This window comes from Vidua chalybeata, chromosome 2 (genome assembly GCF_026979565.1).
Source record: "Vidua chalybeata isolate OUT-0048 chromosome 2, bVidCha1 merged haplotype, whole genome shotgun sequence".
In the NCBI taxonomy this organism is placed as follows: Eukaryota; Metazoa; Chordata; class Aves; order Passeriformes; family Viduidae; genus Vidua; species Vidua chalybeata.
In genome coordinates this window covers 13,286,684-13,306,204 of record NC_071531.1, presented here as the reverse complement: position 1 = coordinate 13,306,204, position 19,521 = coordinate 13,286,684, and the positions used below count along the sequence as shown (strand labels likewise).

The 19,521-nt window shown below is 38.5% G+C and overlaps 1 protein-coding gene across 2 annotated transcripts in view; it reads left to right on the top strand.

Moving 5' to 3' along the window:
• PDK3 (pyruvate dehydrogenase kinase 3) overlaps window positions 1-19,521 on the top strand; it is a 54,337-nt gene that overhangs the window by 28,865 nt on the left and 5,951 nt on the right. For both annotated transcript variants that reach the window (XM_053934492.1, XM_053934493.1), the window contains exons 4-10: window positions 4,105-4,289; window positions 6,387-6,476; window positions 9,773-9,850; window positions 11,962-12,038; window positions 13,259-13,360; window positions 13,933-14,043; window positions 19,093-19,206. In XM_053934492.1, coding sequence (XP_053790467.1) covers window positions 4,105-4,289; window positions 6,387-6,476; window positions 9,773-9,850; window positions 11,962-12,038; window positions 13,259-13,360; window positions 13,933-14,043; window positions 19,093-19,206 — 757 coding nt within the window. The remainder of the gene's footprint in view (window positions 1-4,104; window positions 4,290-6,386; window positions 6,477-9,772; window positions 9,851-11,961; window positions 12,039-13,258; window positions 13,361-13,932; window positions 14,044-19,092; window positions 19,207-19,521) is intronic.

The following is a 19,521-nucleotide window of genomic DNA, read 5'->3' as shown; positions in this document are numbered from 1 at the left end:
AGAGGAGAGAAGGAGAGCTAAAGTGATCGTTCATGAAGGTTGGATATCCACAGATGTGCTCTCAGTGTTGGCAGTAGTTCTTCATTTACTGTTTTCTAAAATGGTGCAATGCTTTTATCAGTTGAACATAACTGTCCCCTGACTATTTGTGGTTTTATCACTGCTTGTCTGGGGAGCCTGCTGTGGTATTCTCAGAGCTGGGGCTCTCTTTCTGGGGAAACCATTTTCTGTATTAATGTTACAGTATTATAGATGTCATCCATGTACTGACACAGCTGTGTGTGAAGCCACACAGTGAAGTGAATTGGGAAATGGATGTAGTAGAAGAATAGCCCACTTTGAGCTCTGTGGTCCCTAAAATGTTAGTGTGTGGCCAACAAAGGCAGCAATGCCCCTGCAATGGAGAGGGTGAGTGGTTATTGGAGTTGGTGCAGAGATGAAACTAAAGCTGACGTTTTTCAGAGTGGCCCAGCTTCTCTCTGCTCCTAGTGTATGAATTGGTCAGATGGATGTTCATGAGTTTTACCTTTTTGTGAATGTTGGATAAAATCCTTTGAAGAGATTTTTTTCCATTGGCATTGTTCTAATGAAGCATTTCAAAGTGTTTCACTTTCTCTGTTGCCTTCTATTGGTTAGCAGACCTTATGAAGCCTCACTGCAGCATTGCCACATCCCTGTCGCTGTCAGTAGTATGGACATTTGTCAAATAGTAGGTTACTTTTACCTTTTTGATAACACAAATACCTTTTTTAACTGTAGAGGGGTCAGGTGGAAGTTTTTCTGCAGTTCTGGCAAACAGTGTGATAACAGGAGAGCCCTAAGATAAGTCCACGCTTGGTGAAGAGTGCAAGCGGGCAGAAGTTTTGGAAATTTCCCAAGATGTCACTATCCTGTAAACACACAGAAGCTGAAGCTGTGTTTCAAAAATTGAAGGGTTTGTAAAACATGCTGTTCACATGTGCTCTCAAAGGACACTTAGTGCAGCCTCTACACCCCCGAGTTTCTCTGCTGGTTTTTCTCTTTGTGGCCCTCTCAAGGGAGGGTGTGCAGGGGAGTGTCCTGGAGCTGGGAGCCACTGAGGCTGTCAGCTGCCAGCATGTCTGAGATAACATGCACAAGGAACTTGGTAAACAAGAACCTTCCTTTCTGCAGCATTGCAGTTAAAATAGTGGTTCTGTAAGCAGTTTGAGCTAAGTAAATATTGTATTACATCTGATTAAGAAGCTGCCGTTTTGTTACTTTTATGTAACGTGAAATGCTGCTTTAATTAGTTATGAACTTTGGAAGTAGATATACTTACTTTCTAGTGGAGAAATCTTTCAGTGTGAACTTTTACCTCTTTTTCTTGTGATATTCATCTGCCAGTTAGCACTGATTCAAAAAAGAGCAGCCATTGAGAAGAACCTCAGACCATTGCATGTGTTGCATTTAAAAGGGTTTTTACTCTACTCATCGCTTTTGTATTTTTCATCTTTCAGGTAATATTATCCATAAGAGACGCTAAAAAAATTCCCTTTTTCTTTATATTGACTTTCTTATCCTTGTTTTCTTGTACTGTAATGATATAGCAAAATAGAATAATATATACAGGTTATTAGGAAGTTAATTAATGAATGTCACAACACAAGTTATTTCTTGTATTTGCAGAATTTTTTAGCCTTCATTTATTTAATACCTGTGGTAATGCCTTAAGTATTCTGTTAATGCAGAAACTATTGAAGCTCACTTAAGTAAAGTAGCTTCTTACTAAGAATTTCTTATTTGTCAAACCAACTGCATTATTTATTCTTTGTGGTTTTGAAAATACACAGAATTGTGGACAAAAAAAGGTAATTGGTAAAAAATTTTTCAGAGCTGTTCTGGAGTATTCCTAGTTAATCCCATAAACAGTTTAAAAATTCCTTGGTATGGTCTCCCACAGTTTGAGTACAGTAAAAGCTTTGTGGCTTTCAGGGGTGTAGTAGGTAGAAGGACTGTAAGGAATAAGTGTTAAGATTAAGGAGATGTGTTGTGATTTCTGCTCTGCTACTTTGAAATGTGCCTTGTATTCCTCTTGTGTTTGCTCCTTTAAAAGCATCTGCTTAATGGAAACACATGAGTGAACTCAGTTATCTTGGAAGATGGAACAGGAGGTTTGTCAAATCAGTGCAATATCGAGGCATTCCTTTATTATATATTTAGTTTTATGCTGCCTAAGCTCCAGCTATGATTTTGCTGATCTGCAGCAGATAAACCTGAGCCCTTTGCCCTTTGGCATGCTCTCTGCATTTAAGCACTTTCATAGTGGCATATCAGTGAACAATTTGCCCTCTTGGCATCAGGTATATATTTTGGGTAGTGGAGGTATTTAAAAACAAATAGCAGAGCAAACAACAGTTAGGAGAGAGTGCTGTCAGTTCTGTTTCAGATGTGACTGGAAGCGTTGCTTCCAGCTCTGCCCTTCGCTAAGGCCTTGTTGCTCAGAAACAGAGAAGCAGCACAAGTACAGCCAGGCACCAGGCTCTGACATCACCTCTCAGAGGTAACAGATCATACAGAGGGAAGACTCAATGAACACATAAGGTCTATAAACCTTTTAAGCATTAAATGTTCTAAGCTGCCCAGTCAGCAAGACTGGTAAGTAAGAGAACAGTCATTCTGTACTGTGATAGTATTGAGAATGGGGAATTAGGCAGTTAAAACTTCCACTTTGTAGTGTTGAAAGACTGCTGAATTGTTTGCTAACACACAGGCAAAAACTGGTAGCTAGACTTAGGATCAGAGAAAAAAAAACGTAAAAAGGGATCCTACATTCCTTTGCAGCTGGCAGTGTAGGGTGGGAGAAATTATCTTAAAAGTGTATCACTTGTTAAGAATGATATAAAAAAATTACTGTCTTGACTAAGTGGTGCTGAAAAGGAGGAAAACATCTGATTTAAATGTGACCAATGGCTGGTCTTTTTTTCTTTTTGTGGTCTTTGTTCTTTCCCTCGCTCATTTGTAGGGGGATTAGTCCAGATGACCTTTCATTGATTTCCATGATTCTTTCATTAAGCTGGTGTATATTCTACTTTTGATAAAAATAATGAATACATTTATTTTCAGTATTCATTATACGTCTACAAAGAATGTTCTGTTGATGTTTTTTGGAAAAGGATCTGTAGAGTTGCAGATGGAGGCATAGTAGAACAAGTCTTTCAGCTCTGCTTTTTTGGAAAGCTGCGTTGTTTGTACATTGTACTACACCGTTTGTACTTTCTATAACAGCATTATATAAACATTGTGGTGTTAACATTAATTTAATATTGGAGAATGTAGCAGAATTAAGTAGTACTGATTTTCCAGGTTTCCGCTTTAGAAAGCTATTAATAATTGATATTTCAAGTATATATGGGTTTGCATATGGGGGAAGAAAGGATGAACACATTGAAGATCATAGGTGTTGAGGAGCCTTGGCAGGAGAAACAGAAATCCTCCAAGCTGTTCCAAAGGAAATGCTTGTTAAAAGCAATGGGAGTGTTATCTAAAAGTTGTCGCGCTCTGGAGGAGAGCTCCGTTGTATTCACTCTGCCATCCAGTGGTGTCAGAGGAAACTGAACAGGAGTCACACAATTACCTGTCCTGAGGTTCTCACTTAGCCCAAGAGATGCCACGTGAAGGAAGTGCATTCAAAGTTCACTGCGTGGGTTGAGGTATTGGGAAGAAAGCACAATTTTTTCTAAGGAAATAATAAAGGGTGGTCAGGTTTTTTTTCCCGAGTTTCATTTCCAGTCTCTCAGCTACTGTTAGGAGTTGCAGGGGATGACAGTTATGGTAGTGCATATGATTGTGGTGAAAGATAATCTTTTGCTATCCATCAATGTTGAAGAGAGACTGATTTAATTTCAAGGAATATTTGTGGGAGGAATAACTTGATTTGGGGCTCTAAATGTTTCACAGATCTTGTGAGTGAGAGGTTGATCAAATACTTCTCTTTAAATAGGCTTGTTTAGGTACTATATTTTTGTATTTTCTCTCTGATATTTTGTTCTTGACTGGGAGGCATAGTAAACAGATAATACGGTTATGCTGTTGTTGAGTTTAATTTTATTTCTAACAATCTATTTCTAATTTTGTTTCCTCCAGCTTTTTAGATGTTTTAATTAAAGTCAGGAACAGACACAATGACGTGGTTCCAACCATGGCACAAGGGGTGATTGAATACAAGGAAAAATATGGCTTTGATCCATTTGTTAGCAGTAACATCCAGTATTTTCTAGATAGATTCTACACCAACCGCATCTCTTTCCGTATGCTTATTAACCAACACAGTAAGTAATTGCTTTTCTCTTGCTTGAAAACTCAGTTATTGCTTGTAAATCTGAAGATGAAGCTTTGTTTTGTATTTTTTTTTCCTTACTTATGACTATTCTGTGCTAATCATGGCAAAAGAGATAATGGCAACTAGTTAACTTGGTACTTCGCAATTATTAGAAATGAATCCAAAACACCAGTGTGCTTTCTTTTAGAATTGTCAGTCTTTGTTAGTGTGGCTGTTGCTTTTTAGTCTTGTTGGCTGAGATGGCTTGTGAAGTGATACATAAAGTATTTTTAGGTAGTAGTAGAGTAGCTGTATCTTCCTGCTCACAAAGCTTTCAACATAGTTTGTAGAGCTCATATTTATTTCATAATGAAATGCAGAGATGCCATAAATTTTGTATAGGTTAGGTACTATATGTACTGTTTTTTCCAGCAAGTTATCTAGACTTTCTTGCCTTCTAAAGAGGTTGAGTATTTCTAAATGAAGTTTTAAATTATATCTCTTGTCTTCCCTTACTTCCTATTTCCTATTTGTGGATAAATGCTGGAATTAGTCATCCTTTGTCATTAGGTTCTATTTCATTTGTTGTTACTAATAAACTCACTTTTTTATATTCGTATTACAGAGTGAAGGGAGTTACTTGCACAGCTCCTATTAACCAGTATGTGCAACCATGCAGAAAGTGATCTGTGTAAAGTTAAGGACAGTCTTCTGATCTGTTTTAATGTGTCTTGTGCCTTTTAGCTCTAGAGCTTCATTCTCTGCTCAGTGTTCTGCTTTTCTGAGCTCTTAGAAATTGTTCTATGCTACAGATAATGCAGATGGTGGAGTATGAGGTGTTTTACTACAAGTTGTGTGTCTTTCCAGTAACCTTTCATGTGACTAACAAATGCCTTGCTGTGTGTGTACAGATAACTTGAATGTGGCAAAGCATAGAAAATGAGATAAATGTACAGCTTTTTCTTTACTTGCACCTGGGCAGAGAAGTGACAGACATAAAACCCGAGTTGAAAGGCTTTCAAAGAAGAGTTCTAGCAATAGAGTACAGACATTGTCCTAATATAATTCTTGGGCTGAGTGCTAGCATAATTTGCAATAATCTTAAAATATTAAACTTGATTCATTGAACTGAACTAGCTTTTCCTATGGTTCCTCCTCTTTAACTGGTTGGAGCTTAAAACTGCTTGTAGATGCTTAAAGTTTAGTTAACCTTGTATAATGTCTTTGTATTAGCAGTGTTAGTGGTCTGTCTCTGATGGCAAATATTAATCTTGAAGCACTGAAGAAAATAATTGAAAAACAGAATGCAAATCCAGGTTTTTGCATAGTTTGCATTTCTGTCCCTATATTCCTGTCAGACTATTTCCTACAGAACTGTTCTGCAGGACACAGTGCCCAGTGTGTGAGCTTGCTGTGCCCAGGGTAGGAAAAGCTTTAAGATCTAGACTTCTGCTCACCTCATGCTGCACCTGCTTCATGTCAGAGCTCACTAACTTGCTAAAATGGCAGAAAATCACTCCTGAAATAAAGTACAAAGTCTTTCTATTTCTTTGGGAGTCTTCTTTAAACTCTTGGTGAAGGGTCTGGTGAGTACCAGACCCTTGTACAAAGAGGGAGTGGGGATCATACTGCTGAGATCCAGGGAGACAGTCGAGTGAATGAGACCTCTGTGCCAGCTGTGAAATTGCAGCTTAGGTGAGTGTAAAAGGCTTCTAATGATGCCTTACAGTTCCACAGTCCTTTTTACTGTAATGTTTTCATTGTTTTGAGTGCTTCTGTTCTGACATAATGGTATGATCGAAGTGTTTTACATTCTAATTTTCCCTAATTTTTGATAATCTGCTTTGAAATGTAGGTTTTCACCTTAATTCTCCCAAGAATTCTGCTTTAACTAGTCTTATCTGTAAAAACTGAAAATAAAAAACAAAGGGAGGGAAGATGAGCAGTTAGACAAGTAGTCTTCTCAAATGAGGATTCTGCCAATTTATGGGAGTATCTTTTTACAAAATGATGCAGTATCCAGTAAATCTCAGATACCATCAGATTCAAACTTTCTGGCCTGCCTCAGGGTAATAAATAATTTTCTGCCATTTCTTTTTTATTTTAGCACTTCTGTTTGGTGGAGATATTAATCCTGCTCATCCCAAACATATTGGAAGTATTGATCCTAATTGTGATGTGGCAGAGGTGGTTAAAGGTAAGATGAAGTTAATATTTTTGTTACTGAAATCCCCTAACTTAAAATATTCAGATATATTTTATTGAGATACAAGAAACTGAAGGTGATTTAAATCCATTTATTCTTTTCTTATTTTATTAAATGAATGTTCTGCTCAGAATAAAGCCCTGGGCTTATTGAGACTTTCTAATGTCTTCATCATTGAGAAGAGAGAAACTTTTGGTCTGTTATCAGAACTAAGAAAACAAATTGATTTTTAATAGCTTTAGTCTGTACTTGCAAATATCAGGTGAAGTGTCTAAATGTTTTGTTAAACTTTAGATGTTTTCTTCCTGAAGTACTTAGAAGCCGGTTCTCATATACTGCTTTTGTATCACATGATGGTATTACAGGAACTGAGAGTAAGTGAAATTTCCATTTTGTTTAGTTTAGCTAGGCCTTTTAGTAAAATGTCTTCAGGTGTACAGATATCCCAGTGAAACTCCACATTGCTCTATCATCTGATCATAGCACAGCCTCTTCTGTCTCCTGCAGAAGACATGGATGTGATGGTTGTACCTGACTTACCTGGCACAGTCACAGTGCAAGTGCTGTGTGCTCTGTGTTGTGAATGTTTACATGCTTTCAGGATGTTAGCAAGGAGCCATGAGGCAATGCTGCCTGCTTCAAGAACATCTCCATGGCAGGTTCACACTCTGGGTTTGTCTATTTGCAAATGCAGGTCTTGCTGTAGGAGAGAATTCCAGGCTCTGTCCTTTGCTGCTGTTCGTGCAACTGCAAAGAGGAGTAGAATGTGTTTTTCCCTTCACTGTCTCTCAGCCTTTGGTGAAGTGAGACAACCTTTCTTAACTCAAAGTCTGACCTGCATGATAGCTCACTTTGTAGTGCTTTTTACAGCTTTTTACCACTCTCTTACAGCTTTTTTTCCTAGCCCTTGTCTCCTAAGGTGGCCTATTTCAGCAGCTTTTTTTTTCTTTTCATTGACCTTATTCCAATTTGGCATTAGCATTTTATGTGTTACAGCCATGTTGTTTATTTAGCTTTGCCTTCTAATAGCAATATTTGAATAAATTTTGATTATCAGATTCACAGTTGCTGCCTTGAATGGGGGAGTGCCTAGTGTCAGAAGGGGCTAAGTCCAGTCAAACAAGTAGCTAAAATAGATCATACACAACACTGACCAAACAGTGTCCAGTGTTGCCTTTCAAAGAAACAAAATGGCCTTAAAGACAGGGGCTGTATAGTCCTGTCAAGGAGTCACGGTGATTGAGGCCTTTTCCTTGTAGAATTGGTGGAGGGATTAATTTATGTTCTGTATGCTGTCCAGTTTATGTTCTGGTTCACAGGCTGCATTCTGAGCACTTTATCAGTTAAAATGTTGATTTTGCTACTATGTGTGGCAGCTATACGCCCTGTATGCCCTTCAAACAATGTAGAAATTATTTAAACAGCCACATCTTGTTTCAAGCAGCTACACCAGGTGTTGTGTCTGTGCTGCCTGAGGTGGCTCTCTGCCTCGCTGACTGTCCTGCAACAAGTCTTTTGAGCTGACAGCAAATTCAGATTTTTTTCTGGAGCCAGGATTTTAGATTTACCAATAGATCCCTCACTGTTATTGCTGCTTAATCTCCATCTACACCATGAAGCATGCTTTGAACTTCACAGTCTCTTCCACAGTCTTAGGACTCTGCCAGAGTCCTTTTAGTGGAAAATGAAATGTTAGACTGCACTCAGACTGTTTTATCCAGATTGGCTAAGAAACCAATCAGAAATTTTTCAAATACAGAATTACAAAATGGGTCAGGTTGGAAAGGAGCACAGCAAATTATATGGTCCAACCTTCCTTCCTGTTCAAGCAGGGCCATCCCAGAGGACATGGCACAGGATTGTGCCCAGATGGTTCTTGAACATCTCCAGTGAAGGCGATTCCACACCCTCTCTGGGCAATCTGTGCCAGTGCCTGTTCACTGCACAGGGAAGAAATTCTTCCTCATGTTCACATGGAACTTCTTGTGCATCAATTTCTGCCTCTGGTCGTATTGCTGAGCATCACAGAAAAGAGCCTCCAAAAGGCTCCATCCTCTTGGCACCTCCTCCTCAGATACTTTTAGGCATCAATGAGGTCCCCTCTGTTTTTTTTTCTCAGGGCTGAACAGACTCAACTTCCTCAGTCTCTCCTTGTAAGAGAGATGTTCCAGTCCCTTAATGATATTTGTTGTGCGCCACTGGACTGACTCCAGGATCTCCAGGTCTGTCTTCTCCTGAGGAGCCCAGAACTGGACACAGCACTCCAGACACGCCTCACTGGGGCTGAGTGGAGGGGCAGGATCACCTCCCTGACCTGCTGGCAGTGCTCTCCCTGAGGCACCCCAGGACCCCACTGGCCCTGTTGTCCCCAGGGCACTGCTGGCTCATGGACAGCTCACTGCCCACCAGGACCCCCAGGCCCTTCTCTGCAGAGCTGCTTTCCAGCAGGTCACCCCCAGCCTGTGCTGGTGCCTGGGCTTGTCCTTCCCCAGTGCAGGACCCTGCATTTGCCTTTTCTGAATTCCAGACCATTGCTCTGCCCACCTCTCCAGCCTGTCTCCCTTCTGAAGGGCTGCCCAGCTCTCGGGGGTATTGGCCACTCCTCCCAGCTCTGTGTCTTCAGTGAACTCGCTGAGGAGGCCTCTGCCCCTTCCTCCAAGTCACTGATGAATGAGTTAAACAATGTTGCTCGTGTTGAACCTTAGGGGGCACCTCTAGTGACAAAGGGTAACTTAAACTTTCTACCTGTGTTTCAACAATGCAAAAAGCCTGATTTGGGCTATGGGGAGCTATTTTCAGGGGGAGTAATTTTTGGTTCAGTGGGAAGAAATGAAGAATCTTCTCTAGCTTTTCCCCCAAGAGACCTTGAAAATTAAGTATTGTAAATAGTATTGTGTTTGGAGAACCTGAATTTGTGGCTGCAATGTCATCCTTTGTTATTTGAGATGGAAAGAAGTAATATTAAATAGTGATCAGGAAATAAATAAGTAGATTTTATGGTCAGCCTAAGATTGCATCCTTCTAATTTTCAAGCCCTGAACAAAGAAGAAAAATAGCTTCTTTCCACTACTGTGCTTTTCTTTGTAGAGCTTTAGATAGACTTTTCCCTTTCCTGACAATTGGGCTATGAGTATAGAGAGAAAAAGGGGTTAGACTGGATACCAGCTTCATGCTTGTAAACTAGTGCTCAAAGTGAATGTTCTGTTTGTGGTCTTTCACAAGGAGGATGGACACTGCTGGTCATCACTAGATTTTGATAAATCAGTGTTTTTTCTGTTATTTTGTAGATGCTTATGAAACAGCTAAGATGTTATGTGAGCAGTACTATACCGTGGCACCTGATCTGGAAGTTGAAGAATTCAATGGTAATTACGAAATTAATGTAACTGATGTGTGTAAGAAAATGCATTTCTGGTATCTGTGATTTCTAGTTTTGTTGTTTAATTGTAAGTTATAATTTGAACTAAGCAGTTACTTTTGTTCTAATATTTAAACATGGGCACCTGAATTATTGTTTATTATTATGATATGTACTTCTTTATGTTGAATGCAGAGCTCTAGCTGCTAAATTCACTATCACTTTAAAGAAAATAATCCAAGGCTCCTCATAACTGAGAAGGAAACATGTCTGCCTTCTAATCTTCTAACAGAACTGAAACTTGTTTCATTCTGAAGTAGGCTTCAGAATGAAATCCACTGGCTTTCTCAACACAGTGGTGAGCCCTTCTTTGTAAGATGGCAAAACTGGAATTTTTATTAGGTAGTCTATGCTTTAAATCCTATCACAAACCTCTCACATGAAAATCTGTTTCAAGTTGATTGCAGAGATGATAATTGGATGACACAAACTGATGAGAGAGGCTGTGTCAGCATATTGACTGCCTTTTGTTCATTATTTTATTGACAAAAGGGAGCTTATTTTTTTTTAGTTAAAAAAATTTTCCTGAGTGATCCTCTCCCAGATTTTGGACAGCAGCCAAACATAAGACTAAGATGGTTCCAAACTTCAGCAGAAGAATTGCAAAAGTCTCAGAAATAGGTAACACTCAGTGGGAGAGTGTGATACTTGGAATGTGTGTTGCTCAAAGTACTACTGGGTAGTGTAGAAATATTTCTCTACACAAGATATACTGTCAGCAATGATGCATTGTCACCCATCTCTCCAAAAACCAAAGGACCTGATGTTCCCCTTTTAAACTGAGTGATTCTAGAGATAAAAGTACTGAGTGTTGCAGCAGAGGAATCAGTCAATACAAAATTCATCTGAAGGCATAACTAAAAAGATCCAACAGTAGAGAAAGTAAGTTGCTGGAGCTAAAAAAAAAAAAGTGAATAATGAATTACGTATTTCCATAAAATCAGCTTATTATCAATATGGGGAAAGCAACTTTGCAAATTACCTTGCAAGAGCAACAATAACTCATTTTCTATCTCTGTGCCTCAAACAAGTGTGAGTCAGTTTGCCTTGGTTTCAGTGAAGCCTAAGGGAATGGGAGTGTGGACTGACAAAATTAACAGAATAAAATGTCAAATTGCCTTGCAGAGTGTTGTTTTGGTCTTCTCCTTTTCCTAGGAGTTTTCATTATCATGTCTCTTAAAATAATGACTGGGATTATTACCAGCCCTCAGTGCCAAAAGGAATGAAGTTGACTCCAGTCATGTTCTTTGTGCATATTTATATCTTCCTGGAATTCATAAAGCAGACAGTTTGAGACTTCCCTTCAGTCTGAACTGCTGCTCAGTCTGACTCTCTGTAACTGCATAATTTAATGCCAGTAGATATTTGAATGTTCAGGGATGACTTCATCTTCAGCACCAAAACTGTCCTGGAATGTACTAAATGCAGCTGTATTATTTCCTACCCAATCAATCAGTGAGCACTCTGGCATTCAGACCTGTGCCAAGCCATACCCCTCTGCTGAAACACTCACAGTGGGACAGCAGTGGACAAACAATTCAGTGATGGTTTGGAATATGGGAGCTGGGATATTGTTTGAAGTATATTTGAAAATTTTTGTGAATATTTACATTTTGTGTGTTTTAATGAAGGGAAAATATGTAGCTTATTTTAGAATATTTAAACAGTGGGTTTTTCTTTAGTTTAAGAATCTTTTTGTGCTGCAAATATTATGCTTAAATAGTATGTGAGCATGTGGAAATTTCCTACTTAAGGAGGAATGGATAGCGTGCACTGTTGTGTGAAACCAACCACTGCTTAGTGAAGTTTCATATCTAAACAAAGTCTGCTGACTGGATGGATTTGAAGATCATAATTATAATGTGTTCTTTCAGGTGATAGCAGTGACTAAAATGTGTGCTTTTACTTCATGGAACTAATTTTGCACTGGGAAAATTAGAACATGCTTACATACTTGTCTGTGCCTACATGTTTTTGTTACTCTGGTAAATGGCAACGCTACAAAAGAGTGTTTTGAAGAAAAATGATTTGACATTTTTATTCCTCTTTTTTTTTTAGCTAAAGCTCCAAACAAGCCCATTCAAGTAGTCTATGTACCTTCTCATTTGTTTCATATGTTATTTGAATTATTCAAGGTAGGTTGCACTTGTTAATATTTGGGAAAGTTTTGTGACCCTATTTCTGTTAAAATTGAGATTCCTTTCAGTTACAGCTCTTACATGTTATTTCAATTTTCCTTTCTTAAGCTTATTCTTAAGTTTCAAACACTCTTCAGTTGTTTAAAAGCCAGACTTAAACCCCTCTCTTATGACCCTGTGTACTTAAAAACTGCTTGGTTTCCCACTTTTCCTGTTGTGTTCTTGTAGCTTTTTTGATTAACTTGGAACACTAATGACAGCCTAGTTTTGTAGTGATGGAATATTCATAACCTTCAGCTTTTATGAGCTTGCTTCTTTACTGCATATTTGAGGACTGGTTAGGATCAGTGTCTTTATTGTGAAAACAGGCCCTGTGTCTTTGAGTAGTGTAGATGACATGCTTTGTTTTGGTTTTGTGTTTTCTGAATAATTGGAAAAAGAGTGCAAATGGAACATGTGAGAGCTGTTACATCACTTGAAAGAAGAGAGGAGGTCTCTAAATGGTGCAGCTGAACACCAGCAATTGAGAGGAAAACTTGTATTTGGCCAGAGAGAAACTTTTTCAAAGTACTATTTTTTGGGGTTTGATTTCTGACATTTGTCAACTATGTTCATTTAAGCCTTCTCCCATTTTGCCATTCTCTAATTTTGCCATTAGTTTTGGAGCAGAACAGATGAGAATTTGTACAGTACATATGAGTATGTTTTTGGTACGAGTCATGAAACAGGCTGAGGCCAGTAAGTTGTAGCTGTAAAGAACTGGGCCTGGCAGTGGAAACTCTGTTAACATGAAATCAGATTGACAGATGGTAACTTATATGTGACCTAGGCTGAGAAAATCAAAACTAGCTTTCTGTGGTGAGTGTCCACACTGTTGGTGTGGGCATGATGGAGGTGAAGGATGTTCTCATCCTGTGGGTGCATTTACTTGATTCCACACAGGACAAAAAAAAAAAAAAAAAGTCTTGCTTGCTTTCTTTTCTCTGACGATATCAAATAAATAAAAGTTCTGTATAACAAATTGTAATGTAAAAATTTAACTGGGCAATTCATTGACTTGATGACACTTGAATTTGTGTTAAAAACAGGCTTTTCTATCTTGTACATAACTGTAGGACAGAGTAGATGCTACAAAATAAATTCAAGTTCTGACTTGTCAGAGAAATCTTATACATTAGAATCAGAATCAAAGAGACTGTGTTTTCTTTTATCTTCAGAATTCAATGAGAGCTACAGTGGAATTGCATGAAGGTAAGAAAGAAGCCTATCCATCGATCAAAACCTTAGTCACTTTGGGGAAAGAAGATCTATCTATTAAGGTAAATGCCTAAAAACAATACACATTGCAAACCTGCTAGGTTTAGAGTAGAATGTCTTTTAATTTGAAAAAGCAAATTAATTATTGTATCACCTGCTTCATATTTATTAGAACAGAATATTTTCAGTTGGGAAGGACCTACAAGGAGCATCTTGTCCAATTCCCTGACCACTTCAGGGCTGCCCAGTAGTCAAAGAATGTTTGTTAGGGCAGTGTCCAAATGCATCTTGGTCACTGACACACTTAGGCCATTGACCATCTCCAGGAAACCTGTTCCGCTCTTTCACCACCCTTCCCATACAGAAATGCTTCCTGATGTTCACTCTAAACCTCCTGTGATGTTCTTTGAACTGTTCCTACATGTCCCATCACTGGATCCAGGGAAATGAGATCAGCACCTCCCTCCCAGTTCTCCTCCTCAGGAAGCTGCCTTCTTTCTCCAAGCCAGACAGCCCCAAAGTCCCTAACGGCTCCTTTAGTTAATTTCTAAAGTAATTTAGATAATGCTTCTTGATGTTTTGTGCGTTTTTTTCAGAGCCTAATGTTTAAAACTCTTCAATTTTCATTCCTTAGATAAGTGACCAAGGTGGAGGTGTACCTCTAAGAAAAATAGACAGATTGTTTAACTACATGTACTCAACAGCACCCAGGCCCAGTCTGGAGCCCTCGAGGGCTGTGCCTTTGGTAAGCAATTGCAATATGTATTTAAATGTCTCTTTGTACTACTCTGATTTTACATTTCCCTGCACTGCAATCTGCTGGATCAGGTTTTCCACTGAGGAAATGCTTTATCATTAACAAGTCTTTCCAGGTAGAACAGATGAATTCTGTTATCACTTAGTCTACAGAATAGGAAATTACTTTGCATTGTCTTGATGTTACATTCTTGGAAGCAAGCATAAAAAACCTGCATAAGCACAGTATTTTCACAGGTTAATGGGCAGGATCATTAGTGCTATATTATTGAGCAGGTGAATGACCTAATAAGCTCCTCTTTGATATATAAATTACTGTTAATCTAAATTTCCTATCATAAACTGATTAAAAAGCTGGGCCACACTGCTCAGCACTTGAGAAGCACCTTCTAGCAATGGACAAGCTTATACTGAAGCTTGAAGATAATTTTTGTCTAAGTTTTGGACTGTAAAAACACATCAAAAGCATTCCTGATCCTGCATGTGGTATGAACATATTTGGTATATTCCTATTTAATTGGAAATATCTTCTGTGATACTCCCTTCTCAGATGCATCAGGACCGTATTTCAAATAAAAAAATACTTCCCCATAGTTTCTTTTAGGAAGGGAAAATATTTCAGTGTTGAATGTGTAGATTATTTTAGCAAGCATGATTTTTAAAAAATAATAAAATACTATTTCTAAAAATTTTGTTTTATTAAATAGCATATTGGCTCATGGTGATAAAAATTGTATAGTTACTGTTCCACTTGACTGGTTTCAGTAAGTGGATTAATACAGATGCTGTATTTTGCCTCTTCTCATCTCTGTTGCTTCTGATGCAATCCTTTATTTCTAAGCCTATTGAGAAGCTGATTCTCTAAGAAATTTCCTTTCCCTGCTTAGGAGCATTCTCATCTAGCATGTTCCTAAGTAGCTGTTTTTTTCTCCCCTACTGATATTTCTGTGCTTCAAGTGCCTTCAGATGGATAATGGAATGTGGGGCAGAGTATGAAATCACAGGATCAGTAAGAATGGAAAAGACCTCCCAGGATCAAGTCCAACCTTTGACCAAACACCACCATGTGAATTAAACCACAGCACCAAGTGCCATGTCCAGTTGTTTCCTGAACACTTCCAGGGATGGTGACTGACTCCAGTGCTTGCCTGGCCAGCCACTTTCAATTCTTGACAATCCTTTCAGTGAAGAAATTACTCCTGATGTCCAACCTGAACATCCCTGGCACAGCCTGGGGCTGTTCCCTCTTGCCCATGTGACTATTTTGGATATAAAATATTTAACAGCAAACTGAGGGTAAAATCAGTTCAGAGTGACTCAGAGGAAATAAATTTCTTCTTAGCTTATGAGCAGAAAGTCTTTATGGTGCTGCCTTGGTCCACAGTGGGTACCATTGTGGCATGGCAGTGCCTTGCACTGGGTTTACCCCTTCACACTGTGGGAGGTGTGAAACCCAGTCCTGTGTCTGCACTGACTTGGTACTGATCCTTCACATCTCCTACCTCTACAGCACATCTCAGTCTTATGTTTCAAACTTCTGCTTTTTCATAGAAAATCATCTTGAATGTGGTGAGAGGCAACAGGCCTTAATTCAAATATAAGCTTTTTTCTGTCACAAATGGTAGAGTCTCTCTTGATGCATAATCTGCCTTTGTTCTGTCTCACTTTTGATCAGCAATTTACCATATCAGTCTACAAGGATTTCCTGAAACTCGTTCTCAGGATAAACTTATACCTTGATTACCAGTTGTATTCACTATTAAACTGTCTGTTCCTTTGTAGCTCTGATTGTAAAATGTGTTCATCTTAGGACCGACACTACTCTTTTTTTTTTTTTTCAGTGCATCTGTAGCAATGCATTGCTATATTTACTTCCTCATCTTCAAAACTTCTTACTTTGATTCTATGGCATTTATCCTTGGTATTCTTCTTCTGTATCCCATTTTCAGGCTTTATTTTCCTTTCCCGGTCTATGCCACTGTAGTCAAACCTACAAAGGATCTTTCTTTCTTGAGAGTCTGGCAGCTTTTGCCCTGTGAGTCTGTCCAGTGCCTGCACAAGACTGAAAGTTGAGAAAGGCTGTTCAGCTCTGTTATTTATATGTGTGTACAGAAAGAAGAAAGTCATAACTGAGTCTGTGTCAAATCTTGCCACTAACAGGAACAAGGACTTAGCAGTGAAGTTTGACATGTTATGTGTTATGGCCCAGATCCAGTATTAAAAACAATTATGCAGTGCTTTGTATGTCAGTTTGGAAATAAAAATCCTTCAGCAGAAAGCTTCCATATAAATCCTCTTTGATATGCATACAGAAGGAGTTTCTTTAGTGCCAAAGATCAAACCACTGAAGAATTACAGTGCTGCAGAAGGTGGTGTGTCATCCTTGATTTAGGTAATATTCTAAGCTAAGCTGGGTTAAGTATAAATGGACATATTTTCTGTTCTAACATTTTTTCCCGTTGCTATATGATCCCCTGTCTAGTTTATGAAACATTAATGGAATGGGGCAGTGGAAGAGAGGTATCCTTCTGTTGATTGGGGAAAATTTTTGCTCCCTGTCATTGCAAATGTTGTTTAAATCCTGCTGAGAAACCTTGTTACCATGGCAGCATTCACATTCTAGCAGGTCTTAGGTTCATCTGCAGTGCACATAGAGTACAGATTAAAACACATGGTCATGTTTATTGATAGTAGGTTTTCTTAGGGAATTTAATGGTTCTCTCTCTGACAGCATTTGTTTATAGCAGGAGAAACGTGGCTTAAATTAGTTTTAATTAAAATCTGTCAATGCTGGTAACACAGAAATGTAATAACTTCCTTTTTTTTAATGTATACCATAACATTTAATGATAAATTTGCTCTAAGGAGTTTTCCTTTCTCAAGGCAGATGTGCCATCATGGACTGTTCTGTTCTCTAGGTCAAGCACAGATCTATGTAGTAAACACCTCTTGTTAATTGTCTTCTGCAAAATAGACCCTTTGCAGGGCTAGGATTTAACAAGGTACTCACCTGGGGTCTCTTGTCTCTGCAGTTTTTTCAAGTTACCTGGTTTGGACAGCACCCTAAAGGCAGTGCACAGAGAGGCTGGCAGGAAATGTTTGAAAGAGGCCTGTATGAAATAATGATGTGGGCTAGCACATCATCAAAAGAGCATAAAGGAAGAGGAGACAAACAGAAGTTGGCTTTTAAGGAGGGGTGGTTCTGGAGTGAGGAAAGTAAAAAGTGTTTTCAGTATTGTTTGATATTGCCCTTTACTTGAGCTGATCCTTGGGGCATGGACTGTCCACAAGTTGCCTTTTGGTCGCTGTGCTTTATAATTTCTCTAATGTATTTATTATCCAGTCTCCAGGAAGAGAGGAGGTCAACTTTTGACTTTTTTTAGTTATTTCTAAGACAGCCAAATCAATTTTGTAGAGGTTAAGAAAGAAATCTCTGAAGTTTCAAGGCTGGGTGTTTGAAAGTGATGCATATGTCTCTAGTGGGAGATGAAATTTCTTTTTGAGAAATTTAGAACGTGATGTTGGGAAAAGTGCAGCTAAACAACTGTTTTAACTCTGTTAATGGACACTAATAGCTATGACAAGCAGTGTGAAAAGGGCATATTTGGCATTTCTGTGTCTCATTTTGCTCAGACGAACTGAGTGAGCAACTGTAAACCAATTTAATACTAAATATAGAATTCTGTAAAAACAAGGCAAAAATGGCCGAAAGATACTGTAAGAGCAAGAGAATTTGTCATGGACACTGTAGTACAAGTTCTTTAATGTTCACTTTTCCCTCAAGGGATTTCCTGTCAAGTGATGCCACATATTAGCTGTACATAATGTTTGCAAATTCTTCTTCTTAGCATTCTATTTTGTATCATTTTAGGCTTTTGTTTATAAAATTCAGGGCATATTTATCACTTTTCTGGCAAGTTGCTTTTGTAGAAATATTATTATGGAATTAATTTATTGTTTTTCTGAAAGCTTCAAGTGTCTATTTTTTGTTGTAGTCCACCCATATTACCTTGCCTTGTATATGTTTGGGTTTTTTTTCCAAATGCTTCTGTGTTTGGAATAGTTCCTTTATTGCACTGGATAGTCCTGAAAAATTCAGGTGGGATTTGGGCATAACCAAATAACCTTTTTTTTGGCATAACCAACCACTGCGGTTCTCAGCACACAGCCAAGTCATCTGAAATAGTCATGTGTCATCCTTATTCCCTAGCTCCAGTTAGAGAGAATTGGAGGGTTTTCTTACTTTTCTGACAAGAGAAGGTTGGAAGAGGTGGCATGTGATTGATCTTGTTGCAGGCATGGCTATGAATATTAGTTTTGTCAATTTAAAATCTAAACTTCGTACTCATCAAGTCCATTATGCTTTGAAAATTGTGTGGACTGTACTGTGTCTCAGTCCACAGGAGATCATTCAGTGCTGTGGAATCCTGATCTTTTGTTAAACAGAGAGGATAATTTGCCTTGTATTAGTCTGTGTGTTCCTCTGCAGGACTCTGCTGGTCTCTGTGGCATCAGCAGTCACTCAATAGTGTGACCTAAATGAAGTAGACAAGAGTTGTCTCTGGCTTTCTTGTGTAGTCTCCTAAGTCTGGAGATATTTGAGAGAACGATTGCAGGCTTGGGGGAGAAAAAATCTGCTGTCAGAACTCTGATTTTTTCCAAAGAAAGAATGCAGTACTACAGCAGTGGTCCTCACAGTGAGGAAGCTGTGTAGAGCATTGGTTTGCTTTGCTGGTTGCCAGCAGCATGTCTGGTATGCTGCACCTACCTGCCTCTGAGAAAGTGCAAATGGACAAGGGACTTCTAGCAAAGAACTCAGCCCTTCTTGTACTAAAAACTAATGCACAGGAAAAAAGGAGTTTGCTCAAAAGGCTGAATATGGACTTAGAGTATAAGCTGAGAAATAAAGGAAAACTTCAAAAAGAATTTGATACAAATCTTATATTTAGCTGTCCTCTCTTTTGTAAATTAATACAGAGATCTGTTGCACATTTTTAACTTTTCATCATGTTTTTCCTTTTGTCTCTTGTTTTTGCAGGCTGGGTTTGGCTATGGATTGCCAATTTCTCGTCTTTATGCGAGGTACTTTCAAGGTGACCTTAAACTCTACTCAATGGAAGGTGTGGGTTCAGATGCTGTTATTTATTTGAAGGTATGAATTTCACCCTTTTATAAACTAGTAATGCAGTGCAGATTGTTTGTAGCAGGTTCTTTTCACTCTTCAGCTTGTTTTCAAATTTCTTTTTCCTATCTTTGACACTTTTACCTAAATCTGTTACATAAAATCCTAAACCCCAAGGTTTTATATAATAGTCTGGCACTAATACTAGTTAGTTTGCTTTGATTTTTTTTCAGTCCCTTTGTTGGATTGTTGTATTTTGTTAATCTGTCATAAGTGGTGAATCTTCCAAGAACTGTGATAAGAGATAATTTTAGTTATTGCTTTTTGATTCTAAGTTTTGGCCAC